The sequence below is a fragment of the Thamnophis sirtalis genome, unplaced genomic scaffold, assembly GCF_051295495.1.
Source record: "Thamnophis sirtalis isolate CommonGarterSnake01/CBP01778 unplaced genomic scaffold, rThaSir2_p1.2 scaffold_3, whole genome shotgun sequence".
Classification (NCBI taxonomy): domain Eukaryota; kingdom Metazoa; phylum Chordata; class Lepidosauria; order Squamata; family Natricidae; genus Thamnophis; species Thamnophis sirtalis.
Window position 1 is genome coordinate 164,959,958 of NW_028261383.1, and position 12,682 is coordinate 164,972,639.

Here is a 12,682-nt window from a genome sequence, read left to right on the forward strand (position 1 = left end):
TATTAACAAATTTTCATTTAGATCTTGTTATAAAGGTGTAAGATTTTTTGGTGGGGGCCTGATGAGAGGAGATGGGGCATAAATAGTAAATGATTTTTGGCCAATTATAATAACAAGGAAATGTTAATGGACATTGTTTAACAATATATACATGCTATGGTATTGGCTAAAGTAACTTGGATATAAATTTTAGTCAGTGAGTTGGAAAAAAAAGTGGGGGGGGGAGAAAGGCTTAGAAAATTTATTAATTTACTTTTACTTAAAAGATGCTATAAAGGTGCAAGTTATTGGAGGATTTTTTGAAATAGCTAATGAATGCCGTTATGTGGTTGTGTCTTTAAGTATGAATGATTTGAGGTAAAAGCATGTTCAAATAATCGTAGTCAAATGAGAATTGTGGTACATTGATAGTAAGATATACAAAGATTTTTGACTTAAAGTGTATAATCTAATATGAACTATAAGTAATGACTGTGGAAGAAATGCACGAAAGTTATCTGTAACCAATCGACATGCTTTCTACAAGATGTAATGAAGGATGATTCTTTTTTTGTGTTTTTGTTCAATAAAAAATTTAAAAATTCAAAAAAATAATAGTATTTCTGGGTATTTTATTACTTTTTAATTTTTCACTTCCAGGTAGCAGTACACACAATAGGCTAGTACATCTGTGCTAGACTGCCCTCCTTTGCTCTGATTGAACAGCCTCTGATCGCTACTTCTAGGTTCTCAACAGAAGCTACACAGAAGGGCAATGGGAACCTATTATCTATAAAGATCAATGGGAACCTATTATCTATAAAGATCTTTGCTGCAAATCTTGCTCCAATGGCAGGGACCATTCCAAGCCAGTGAGAGACAAATGTTTATTGTCCAGGTGGGGAAGCGCAGAGTTAAAAAACAAGGAAGACCCATCACTACATTCCTTTCTCCAAGACCCTACTGTCAGACTTCTACCTTAGAACTGTAATAATGTAAAAAAATAATTAAAAAAGGACTGTTCACAGCAAGGCTATAATACTGACACAGAGATTAGGGTCAAGGAAAACTAGATTCTACAGGAGTGATGGGGGAGGGGGAGCTAAGACCAGACAGTTTTAATGAAAAAAGAGCTTAAGAAAAATAATTTAAAAAGATCCGGGTTTAGTTGGCACTGAATCATGAAGGCCTCATCAGCAATCAAGAAAACACCTGCAAAAAAAAAAAGAATATTGAGGTAAGAAATACAGTTTAGATTTTGGATTTATGTTTTGCATAAGCCACAGTTTTAACTATTGTTTGTTAAACAACCAATAATCTGCTGCACACGTATGAACCAAAAAAAACCAGACAAGGCACACTAAGGGTTGCCATAATGTGTGAGCTCACTATCTTAGCTGAGCCAGGAATTACAGCTGATGTTCCCCATAGCCAAGAGCCCATAGCCAAGAGCCAAGGTGGTGCAGTGGTTAAATGCAGGACTGCAGGCTACTTCAGCTGACTGCAGTTCTGCAGTTCGGCTGTTCAAATCTCACCGGCTCAGGGTTGACTCAGCCTTCCATCCTTCTGAGGTGGGTAAAATGAGGACCCGGATTGTTGTTGGGGGCAATATGCTGACTCTGTAAACCGCTTAGAGAGGGCTGAAAGCCCTATGAAGCGGTATATAAGTCTAACTGCTATAGCTTCTTTTCTTAATTCCATTTTCAGTGCCATAAGAAGTTGGCATAATCAGTTCTTGGGGCTCAGATTTATGACAACAGCTGATCAGATCAGGTATAATACACACTATCCCTAAAATAGATATTACATCCTGTATATTTCCCTGCAGCACAAGGAATTGTAGAATAAATATACACATATGGCCCCTTCTCCCCATTTCAAGGAGGCATCCAGACATGCCCTAGAGCCTAGACTTTCTTTGCCTAGACTCAATAATTCCTTAAGAACTTGGATGCACACATTCAATCTTTCCCAATCAAAAGCCCAGAGTAATACCAAGCCAATTAACTCACCAGCTCAACGATCTGTAGTTGTGCGCAAGTCTGTGGTCAGTGGATCATGTTGGATTGTCTGATGCAACATGAGGGCAAGCAACCCAGCCCGGTTAGTCATAGCCATCCGAACATTTCGTTCCTGCTCAAACAGCTCATCCAGCTTGTACCACTGCCAGTGAATAAAGACATCCTAGATTACCATCTACAATCTTGGGTCAACCCCAGGGAAACTATTCCTTTAACCGATCTTATAGAGAGAGAAGGCTCCCTGTTCACTCCTCGACATCTCCGGGTTGATCTGGAGCTGAAAAGCTGAAGAGTTGATGCCAGCCCATGTGAAATATTCTGGACTAGAGAGGCTAGCGGTCCGATTTATAAAGTTATTGTTAAATAAAATGTTTAACAAAAGGTTAAGTCTCTGTGTTCCTACAAGATCCTGAACGTACCACACGCACTCGCTCCAAGTCCACCTCAGCCCGGCGCAACTTCTCCCAGCAGTAGTGTCGATTGCATTTACGTTTGGGCACCCGGCAGAAATCTCCAGTGAGCTCAAAAACATCTTTTACCATGGGGCAACCACACACCTCGTCTGCCGAAACCTACGAGAAAAAGCCAGAGTCAAGATTCAGCAGGAGAAAACGAGAGCTATGTCTACCCTGACCAAATACCACCCCCCATCCTATGACACCCCAAAGGCAGCTAAGGATAAGGTGCAATTCTAACAGTATTGGTGATACAGATTTGATCATTTACATAACTTATTCTGGACAGTAGTCAGGAAATATTACTTCACCATGCCCCCAGTTAAAGGTACCACAGATACTGCCAGAATCTGAATCAAACTTAGTTGTACAGGTATAAATCTGTATCTTTATGTATGTGTGTATGTGCATGTGTGTATATGTATACATATGTGTTGTGGCCCAGCAGGAGTCATTGGAGCTGCCACCAGACTCTGACAGTGAGGAGCCCTATGAGTCGGCTCTGGAGGACCCTGGACACGGTTCCGACTACGAGCAGGGCGCAGAGAGGCTGGTTGGCCACCAGGAGGTGCCTGAGCCTTGGACAGTGGGGAGGAGACAAGGGAGTATGATCCAGACGTCATGCATTGGAGCAGTGGGGAGGAGCCAAGGGAGTTGTTCCTGGACGCCCGGCACCAAAGAGCTACTAGGCGTAAGGAACAGTTGCGCAGTTACAGGAGATAATTGCACTCCACTGGTGGTAATTAGGCTCCTCTCAACACTATAAAAGGAATGATTGTGCACATGCCCTTTTGCAGGAGGCAACGTATTCACTAAAGTTGGAGAATTTTCGTGGCAAGCTTGGCAGGCTGGATTGCTGCCAAGGTTAGTCTGTGCTGGCTTGCTGCCAAGGGCCTGTCTGTGCTGGCTTGCTGCCAAGGGCCTGTCTGTGTGTTAATAAATCCTTGCAGTATCTTTGTTTCAGTGTGCTTTGGTGTAGGACGAGGGGGGTCAGAACACATATGTATACATACACACACACACAAAATATAAAATACGTAAATTCTAAGATGTAAAAACTTATTATTTATTCTGAAATGAAATCCAGATCAGTACTTTATACAGCAGTCTACACTTTCCTTGCACTGTTAGCAGAAACACGGAGTCCCCTTCACATACTTTTCTACTGAATTCTGACCAATGGCTAACTTCCACAAAGATCTACCTTGGCCCCTCAAAAGGAATGCAACTCTGTGCTTACTTTTGGGTCACGGGAATGCTCTGGGCACAGGACTTGCAAGCGTTTGCAGTATGTCTTGCTTTGTGGGTTGTACACGTCGCAGAAAAGACGAGTAGCGCTGAGAGGAGAAAAAACAACAACCATGCATAATTTTACATACCTCAACACTATTTTTTTTTCCAGAGCTAAAAAGCCTGCAAAGGTTTAGTACCAACCATTTGTACTCTTCCTATCCGGCAATCTTCAACTTACAACTGATCATTTAACGATCATCTCAAAAACAGTTATTTACAACCCATCCTCAAAAGTATGATTGCTGCACCGCCCTTAGGTCATGTGATCACATTTTGGGTGCTTGGCAACCAGCTTTCATTTACAAGTCACACAACGGAATTTTCCAAAGCTTTCCAGCAAAAAAAAAAATGCCCATTAGAGAAACTGCATTTGGACTTACAACCATGTGATTCCCGTAAATCAGTGGTCTCCAACCTTGGCAACTTTAAGACTTTTGGACTTCAACTCGCAGAGTTCCTCAGCCAGCAAAGCAAAGCTGGCTGAGGAACTCTGGGAGTTGAAGTCCACAAGTCTTAAAGTTGCCAAGGTTGGAGATCACTGCCTTAAATGACCACAGTCAGTTGCTTAATGACCATCGTATAAATAGTTGTAAAATCAAGTCCAGTCACACAGTGATTCAACTTACAACCAAAATTCCAAGGCTGCATTGTGGTCCTAAGTCAAGGACTACCTATATTGGCAACCTGCTTCCTTGCCTTATTGATCCATCATGCTTTTTAAATTGAGGCTGAACTCTGCATACTGGGATTCATTTTGTCTATATGTGTGGGGTGGAGACCCTTCCTGCTTCTTTTATAACCTTTGCTAACTTGATTACTGATTTATTTAGTTCACAAGTTTTATAGCTCATCCCCATCTACCATCCCTGAGCAGAGTATGACAGAGTACAACTACAGATTAACAACAAAAAGGGGAAAAAAGGGCATTAAATGCCTGTCCCTTGGTCTATGTCTCCCTCACATCATAATATTTTTACTGCAGTCAGATTAGCCTTGGCAAGGCAAAGCTTCATGTAAGCTGATATTATGCCCTCCGGGATTTCATAGATCTGCGCTGTGAACTGGTCCCAGACACCTTGTAATTATTGCAACAACTTTAGTAGTGGAGTTCATCTAAATGCGATAGGATTATCTCATCAACAGTCTAATCGTAATATTTTGAATGAGGTTCTGGATCATATTCAAAGATAGTCCCAAGAAGAGTGTGTTACAATAATCTGACTGAGCAAAGATCAAAATATGTATTATTGTGGTTGCTGTATTCTAGTCTAGGAGGATAATTGGCACACCAGCCAAGATAGGGCAAGCAACACAAACACATTCACAAAGCTTGTATCTGCAGTTTAAGCTGTAGCCACAAATCCAGGAGGACCTCCAAATCACAAACAACTGCCTTCAAGACATTGTCATCTCATTCAAAAGAAAATAGCAGGGCTGGAGTTCGCAAATGATGAGCAAAAAGCAACTAGGTTTTGTAATAATTCAGTCTAAGCTTATTTTTCCTTATCCAGATCCTAACAACCTCCAGGCATGCTTTCAACAGAATCCCTAATCTGACTTGGGGTAACAATGTACAACTGGATGTCATCTGCTCACACCAAACTGTCAGATGACTTCTCCTATGGCATCATACAAGCTTTAATTAATAGAGCAGATAGCACTGAACCTCGAGATACTCTGGATTGCAGTGCTGGCCATACCCTTGATTACAGACTTAAATCACCCACACAAGCAAGAGCAGAATCACTGGAGCTCAGTGCCTGTGATTCCCCCCAGTGTTTGGAGGCAGTCCAGCAAGATTCTACGGTAGCCCAAAAGGTCTAACAAAAGTCCTTCATCAAGGGCAAAGAATGTGGTTTCCATCCATTCCTTCTGAATCCTCACTAGCAGCAATCTGAGACAGTCCATTTCTTCAAGCTGGGTCATCATCACCTTTTCAATAACCTTTCCTAAAATGGGAAGTTTGGAGAACGTTCACACAAGTGAACATGAGCCTAGGAATTTTATAAAGATTTTTTTTAAAACCTGCTGTTCCCCTCAAAGTGGTTGTGTAACAGAGAAGACACTTATAAACAATTTCACACACAAATATATACACAGTCCCCATCATAATTCCAGAAGAAACAACAAAAATAATAATAATTTTAAAAAAAGAATGGCAATGCAATAAGGGTATACTGCCCTGGGGAGGAGAGGAAATATAATTGGTTGAATATAAGGAAAGGGGAGAATGACAATTCTCATTATACAAATACTTGTTAGAAGGGGGGAAATGTCTATATGTCTATTTCTAATGTCTATTTCTATAAGAGAAATATAGTTGTTTATCTGAAAGAAAGAGGATCCCTAAAGATGATCCTAAAAGAGAGGAATTTGTATTATTATTATTTTTCCACCTGTCTATTCTTCCTAGGGAGGGGATGTCTTAACTTTAGGACCATCAGGAAATTCAGGTAGAGAGAAAAAAAATACTTTATCTCAAATGAATAGAAAGAGTCTGGGTGGCCAGGGTTTGGTAGCAATGAACTCAAGATTTCTTACCCTTCAATACGTGTTGGATACATAGACCCAAAAGATGTCTGGCTCTCATACTGCAGAGGGAAGAAACAGTAAAGCACAGTTGTAAAGTCTGGATGGAAGAGAAATATCACTGTCATCATTATGTAAGGAAACATTAATCAATAGTATGAGTGTTAGTGCCTAACATGAAAGCTCAGAGAACTGCTTATCTCATGCAAAGTTTTGCAAGACTTTGTTAATTTCAAAAGTAGAAGGACAGGTAAACCCAGGGGTGCTTTTTCAGGAGGCAACTGGACCTCCTTGTTTGTTTTCTTCTTTGAAGACATTTCACTTCTCATCCAAGAAGCTTCTTCAGCTCTGACAGGATAGCGCGGAATGGAAGTACAAGTAAAGCTGCCATTAAGTGAGGGTTACCTGTGTTCATATGAGGCACTGGCAACATAATAGCAGCAAGGGCAGAAGGGAAAAGATTGGAGGTGAGCAGACCCGTGGAGTACAGTGCAATGAGCCGTCAAGGGCAACTCAGGGATGGGAAGGAAAGTATTGAGAAGACTAATGAAGGAGCAAGAGGGAAAAGGAGTTATACAGGCTTCATGATCAGCAGTTTCAGGGAGGAAGGAAGGTGATAGGAAGACTAAGGGACAAGCGGATTACAGTATGCAGGTAGTCCTCGACTTATCACCACAATGAGCCCCCAATTTTCTGTTGCTAAGTGAGACATTGAAGGGGATTTTGCCTCCTTTTGCAACCTTTCTTGCCACAATTGTTAAGTGAGTCACTGCAGTGGTTAAGTTAGTAACATGGTTGTTAAAGTAAATCTGGCTCCCTCCATTGATTCTGCTTATCAGAAGTTGCAAAAAATTACTCACAAAGACCCCGGGATGCTGCAACTGTCCCAAATATGAACCGGTTGCCAAAGTGCCTGTATTTTGATCACCTGACCATGAGGATGTTGCAGCGGTCGGAAGGGTGAAAACAGTCACGTGCCACCGTAACTTTGAACGGGTCACGAAATGAACTGTTGTAAGTCGAGGACTACCTGTACCATTCTAGGGATGCAGCCCCCGTACGATGGCAACAGAAGGATTGACAAACACACTACCTCTAACCTTCGCTCCTTATCAGCCACTACTTGGCTTTTTCCTCAATGTACCCCCAATCAATTTTTGATTGTGTCTTGTTTTTATTCTTTGTATGATGTTTTATATTGTAGTTTACTGTCCAAAGTTCAGAGTTTTAAGATGAGCAGCCATATAAACACTGAAATAAATCACACCTGCCCTCAACAGCCTCATTTGTTTCACCACCTGAAAATGTTCCACCAATGGACAGTTTGCATGTCCCTAAAACTTAGCTAACCTTTTCTGACACGTTAATAATCCCTGAAGCCTTAATTATACAACCTTGGGGAGAAATAACAATAGTCACTTGTCTTCATTTAATGAATATTGCTTGAATAAATGATAATTGGCTGGCCTCATAAATCACATGAAGCTACAACTAAATACCTGGACTTTCGTATTGTTGTACCTTGGCATCTTGCATTCTCAAATACTCTTTTATTTAACTGATAATACTCTTCCTTTGTCTCAAGGATTTTTCCCATGCTTTTAAATGTTTTTCACCATCACACACCACTTTCTATTAAGGTTGAATAAAGAATGATTAAAGTAACTACAAAGAAGTATTTCATGCAAGCATAGCTAACATGAATGTTTCTGACGCTTGTTTTTAAAAAAGGCATTAACAATATGATTTGTTGCTGCTGCCCAGCTTATTTGCTATCCATGGTCCTGAATGCTGTGACTTTTGTGAGTTAAAAGGCAACTGGAGCTGAGCATACGCCTATCTTTTGCAAATCATATTAAGCCACCGTTGCCATTTAAAAATCCAACAATAAACCATGATTTATTTACTGATTCCTCTCAATATTTCACATCATACTAACCTGAAGCAAGGGAGACAACTCATGGCTTGGGTATCAGTAGTCCTCAGTTGATGATGGCAACTGGGTCCAGGATTACTATTGCTAAGTGATGTGGCCATAATGCAGTGTTAGGTGACCACATTGCTTAGTAACAGCAATCCCAGTTGTCATCATCATCCCAGGTCCTCAAAGGTTATTAAGCAGGAAGAGGAAGAGTGGCAGGTGTGCAGGAGGGTGTGTCATGGGGGAGGAACTGCAGGTAGGCATTGGGGGAACACAGGTGGATGAGCCAATGTGGTAGGAAGTGCTGGCAGGCTAGCAAAGGCAACAGGTGAGTGTGGGGTGGATGAGGTGAGGACACCAGACAAAAGAGGGCAGCAGTGGGGGACAATGACAGCCGCTGGTAGGCACAAAGGAGCCCAGATAAGCAGGAGTTTCTTACAGAATACAATGTCCCATATATGTCCCATTTCATATTCCATGGTGGAGCTAATTGGAAGAAAATGTGGCAGGAGCAACTTGCTACCTTTCTTATCAACTACTCAACCCACTTTGCATAGAAATCATGGGGTTGTTGCAATTTTGGAGACTGGCTATAAATCCCACCCCCCCACCCCAATTCAGCACTGGATTTCACTGAATGGGTGGTTGTAACTCGAGAACTACCTGCACAATGCTTAAATCCTTCAAAATGCAATTCAACAGCACACTGAAGCAGCCCTGGGGAAACCGACATACCTTGGCATAACATCTTTCCATGTGGCGAAGGGCAACTTTGGGGTTGATGGGATGGCCACAGGAAACACAGAATATCTGCAAATCTGTGTCATCGCTGTCTCCTTCACTGGTCTAAGAAACAAGCAGAGGTCAAAACAACAAATTGAATTTTAAAGAAATTAGCACCTTACCCTATATGTCCTTACCCCATCTATGTACAGAACTTTTAATCCAACCAGGCAAGCAAAGAAGAACCAAGACTCTGGTAACAACCCAAGTGCAGAGAATTATGCTGTGGCCGTCATGCATAAAGCGGTGAGAGGTGGTTTGGTTTTTAGTACAGCTTGTTGAACAAATCAGGTGTCATGGGACACATTCAGAAAACTAAGCCTTAAAGAGGAGCCATTGGTGTAGTGATGAATATGCTGGGCTAGAAATCAGGAGACTGCAAGTTCTAGGCCTTTCTCAGGCATGAAAGCCAGCTGACTGTCTCTTTCTCTCTCAGCAGAATTCACCTCACAGGATTGTTGTTGTTACGAGGAAAATAGGAAGCAGGAATGCTGGGTATCCGGTCTTGAATTATATCTTTTTTAAAAGGTGGGAAAAATATAATATCACACAACACTAAATAAACAAATCATACTATCATGAAGCACTATATGCAGATCTAGCCATTTTCCCAACCAAGCTTGCAGAGCCAGGTTATTAAGTCTTGGGGGAGGGGTGTGTGTGTTTGTGTGGGGCTATATGGGGCTGCCCATGAAAAGTGTTCAGACTACAATTAGTCCAGAATGCAGCCACGCGAACGATATTGGGTGTACCTAGGTACACCCACACTACACCTATCCTCCGCGAGCTGCACTGGCTTCCTATTGGTCTCCGAGCACGATTCAAGGTGCTGGTTATCACCTTTAAAGCCCTACATGGCCTAGGACCCGGATATCTACGAGACTGTCTTCTGCCGCACACCTCCCTAAGACCGATAAGATCGCACAGGATGGGCCTTCTCCAGGTGCCATCAGCTGGACAATGCCGGCTGGCGACGCCTTGGAGTAGGGCCTTCTCTGTTGCCGCTCCGGCCCTATGGAATGAGTTACCCCCAGAGATCCGGACCCTACCCATTCTCATGGCCTTCCGAAAAGCTATCAAAACCTGGCTATTCCGGCAGGCCTGGGGCTGTTGACCTCTGGATTGAGGTCCAGCCCCGCTTGGACTGGGTGCATGTTGTTTCTTTTAAATTTGTTGTGTTTTATTTGTTTTTAAACTTTCTTAATATTTTTATTTCTGTAAGCCACCCGGAGTCCTCCGGGATTGGGCGGCCTATAAATTTAATAAACAGTAAACAGTGTGTACATGCGCCTTCAAATCAGTGCCAGTCCCTGAACAGGTAGTCCTTGGATTATGATCCTAATTGGAACAGGAGTTTCCACTGGTAATGGACATATATTACATGACTTAACAACAGCAGTCCCAGCAATCCAGATTGCTGAGTTAGGCCAAGCCAAGACTGTACAGTCATTAGGTGAGGACCTCACATTTCTCCTGCCCTGTGCAACTGCCTCGGCTACAACTATCAATGCCCACCTATCTCCCCACCCCCACCCAACCTCTGCTGGGTGGAAATGGAGTACCCTGCATTTTGGATACCCTAAATTCCATCTGCCCCTGCTCTGAGCCCCACTCTCCCATGCCGACCTTCACTGTCTTCCTCCCCCTGCTCATCCAGGATCCAGGTACTGGGCTTGGGCATAGTCCCAGAAAGCACTCAGTGAGTGTGGCAGGTGGTGAAGCCTCATCTGCCGAACAGCATTCGCCAGGCTCAGTCAGGAAGGAGGCAGGCAGCATTGCAGGTGGAGAAGCCCCGTCTTCTGCCACTACAGCAAGGAGCGATAGCCCACAAACTGTGGGGAGCGCAGCAAGATGGGGTAGCAAGAGTTAATGTACTGCCTTGCCAGGCAAGGCAGCGGTGGCTGCCTATGTGGCAGCTGCGCAGAAGGTGCTCTTCAGGCTGGTAGCGGAACTGGAGGAAGCAGAAGGAGGTGGGAAAATGTAATGCATACTCTGCAGCTCATGTTGGAAGCGCTCCCAAAGATCCGGTCTGTGGTCTCCAAAGAAGGGTGGAGGCAAGCCCAGCACCAACAGACCCTCTCTGCCAGACTCCCTCTTGAAAAGCCTCACAAAGGCCCAGCCATTTCCAACAAGCAGAAGCCTGCGGATCAGTTCATCAGGAGCTCTTCCAACGGAAGGTGTAAAATGTAGGCAGCGCTTCTAGGAAGCCCTTGCCCATTTCTTCCAGTTCTGCTGCCACCCAGAATGACTCCCCCGTAGCCGTCTTCATTTGGGGAGCCGCAGTTGCCTTCCCAAGCAACAAAGTGCACCCCTCCTTGCCAGCCTCTCCCACTGCAGTCTCCGACTTTCTGCAGTGTCACATCTCATACTGGCAGTGGAAGGAAGAGCTCCTTCTTCTGCACTAGCAATAGCAGTTCGACTTATATACCGCTTCATAGGGCTTTCAGCCCTCTCTAACCGGTTTACAGAGTCAGCATATCGCCCCCACAATCCGGGTCCTCATTTTACCCACCTAGGAAGGATGGAAGGCTGAGTCAACCCTGAGCCGGTGAGATTTGAACTGCTGAACTGCAGATAGCAGTCAGCTGAAGTGGCCTGCAGTACTGCACTCTACCCACTGTGCCACCTCGGCTCTTACTGCTGCCCTTGCCTGCCGAACACGGTAAGCTCCCTTCAGCAGGCAAGGCTCCACTGCCTTTGTCGTGCACATACTGGGTCTGCCCCAGGTAATGGATCCCAGGCCAGCTGCGTGAAGAGGTATATGCCAAACATCAGCAGCAGTGGGGGTGGGCGAAGTGCAGGGCAGCCAAATGGGTAGAGACGGTGGGAAGATAGGCAGGAAGAGGGAGTTCAATACAACCTGCGGTCGTGAATTTTGATCATGTGACTGCAGGGACACTGCAATGGCTGGAATTTCAAGGACCAGTAGGAAGTACCCTTCATTTAATACTGTCATGTCTTTGAATTGTCGCTGAACAAATGGCCATAACCTGAGGTTTACCTGTGATTTTCTTGACAAGATTTTCAGAAGTGATTTGCCTTTGCCTTCTTAGGGCTGAGAGAGCCACTAGACAAGAGTCATCCAATTGGCATTGTGGCTGAGGAGGGACTAGAACTCACCGTCACCTAGTTTCTAGTCCAGGACCTTAAATCAAGGCACCAGATTGACTCTCTAGGGCAGTGGTCTCCAACCTTGGCAACTTTAAGACCTGTGGACTTCAACTTTCAGGGTTCCTCAGCCAGCAAAGCTGGCTGAGGAACTCTGGGAGTTGAAGTCCACAAGTCTTAAAGTTGCCAAGGTTGGAGACCACTGCTCTAGGGCATTACATAGACTAGTAAATTGTACCATTTCACACTTCTCAATACACAATGGTAATTCTGCTCCAAATCAGCCTTGAGAAATCTGTCCGACTTTCTCAAATTAGGTATTAGGTATCTGCCACCACATCACTACTGACCTGTTTTTCACTGGGTTCTGCCCACTGTTTTTTGTCCTCCCAGCCAGGAAGCTGAAAAGTTCAGGGTACTTTAACTGCTGCAGCAATATCACATACAGCACATAATGGGTTCAGGTTCAGGGGAAATTCCACTCAAAATTCACATCAGAAAGTGCCACACACAGAGCAGGAGGAGATAGGCAATTCAATATACTCCATGTACTGGATTATACTTTGTTAATATAATTGGGGAAAGGACAATCA

At 43.7% G+C, this 12,682-nt stretch overlaps 1 protein-coding gene across 5 annotated transcripts in view; it reads right to left on the minus strand.

Moving 5' to 3' along the window:
• Positions 1–851: 851 nt before the first annotated feature.
• Positions 852–12,682, minus strand: part of CXXC1 (CXXC finger protein 1) — a 28,983-nt gene continuing 17,152 nt past the window's right edge. For all 5 annotated transcript variants that reach the window (XM_087710714.1, XM_087710713.1, XM_087710711.1 and 2 more), the window contains 6 exons: positions 8,934–9,044; positions 6,290–6,339; positions 3,696–3,792; positions 2,420–2,572; positions 1,992–2,142; positions 852–1,191 (listed from right to left, as the gene is read on the minus strand). In XM_087710714.1, coding sequence (XP_087566840.1) covers positions 1,996–2,142; positions 2,420–2,572; positions 3,696–3,792; positions 6,290–6,339; positions 8,934–9,044 — 558 coding nt within the window. In that variant the 3' untranslated portion in view covers positions 852–1,191; positions 1,992–1,995. The remainder of the gene's footprint in view (positions 1,192–1,991; positions 2,143–2,419; positions 2,573–3,695; positions 3,793–6,289; positions 6,340–8,933; positions 9,045–12,682) is intronic.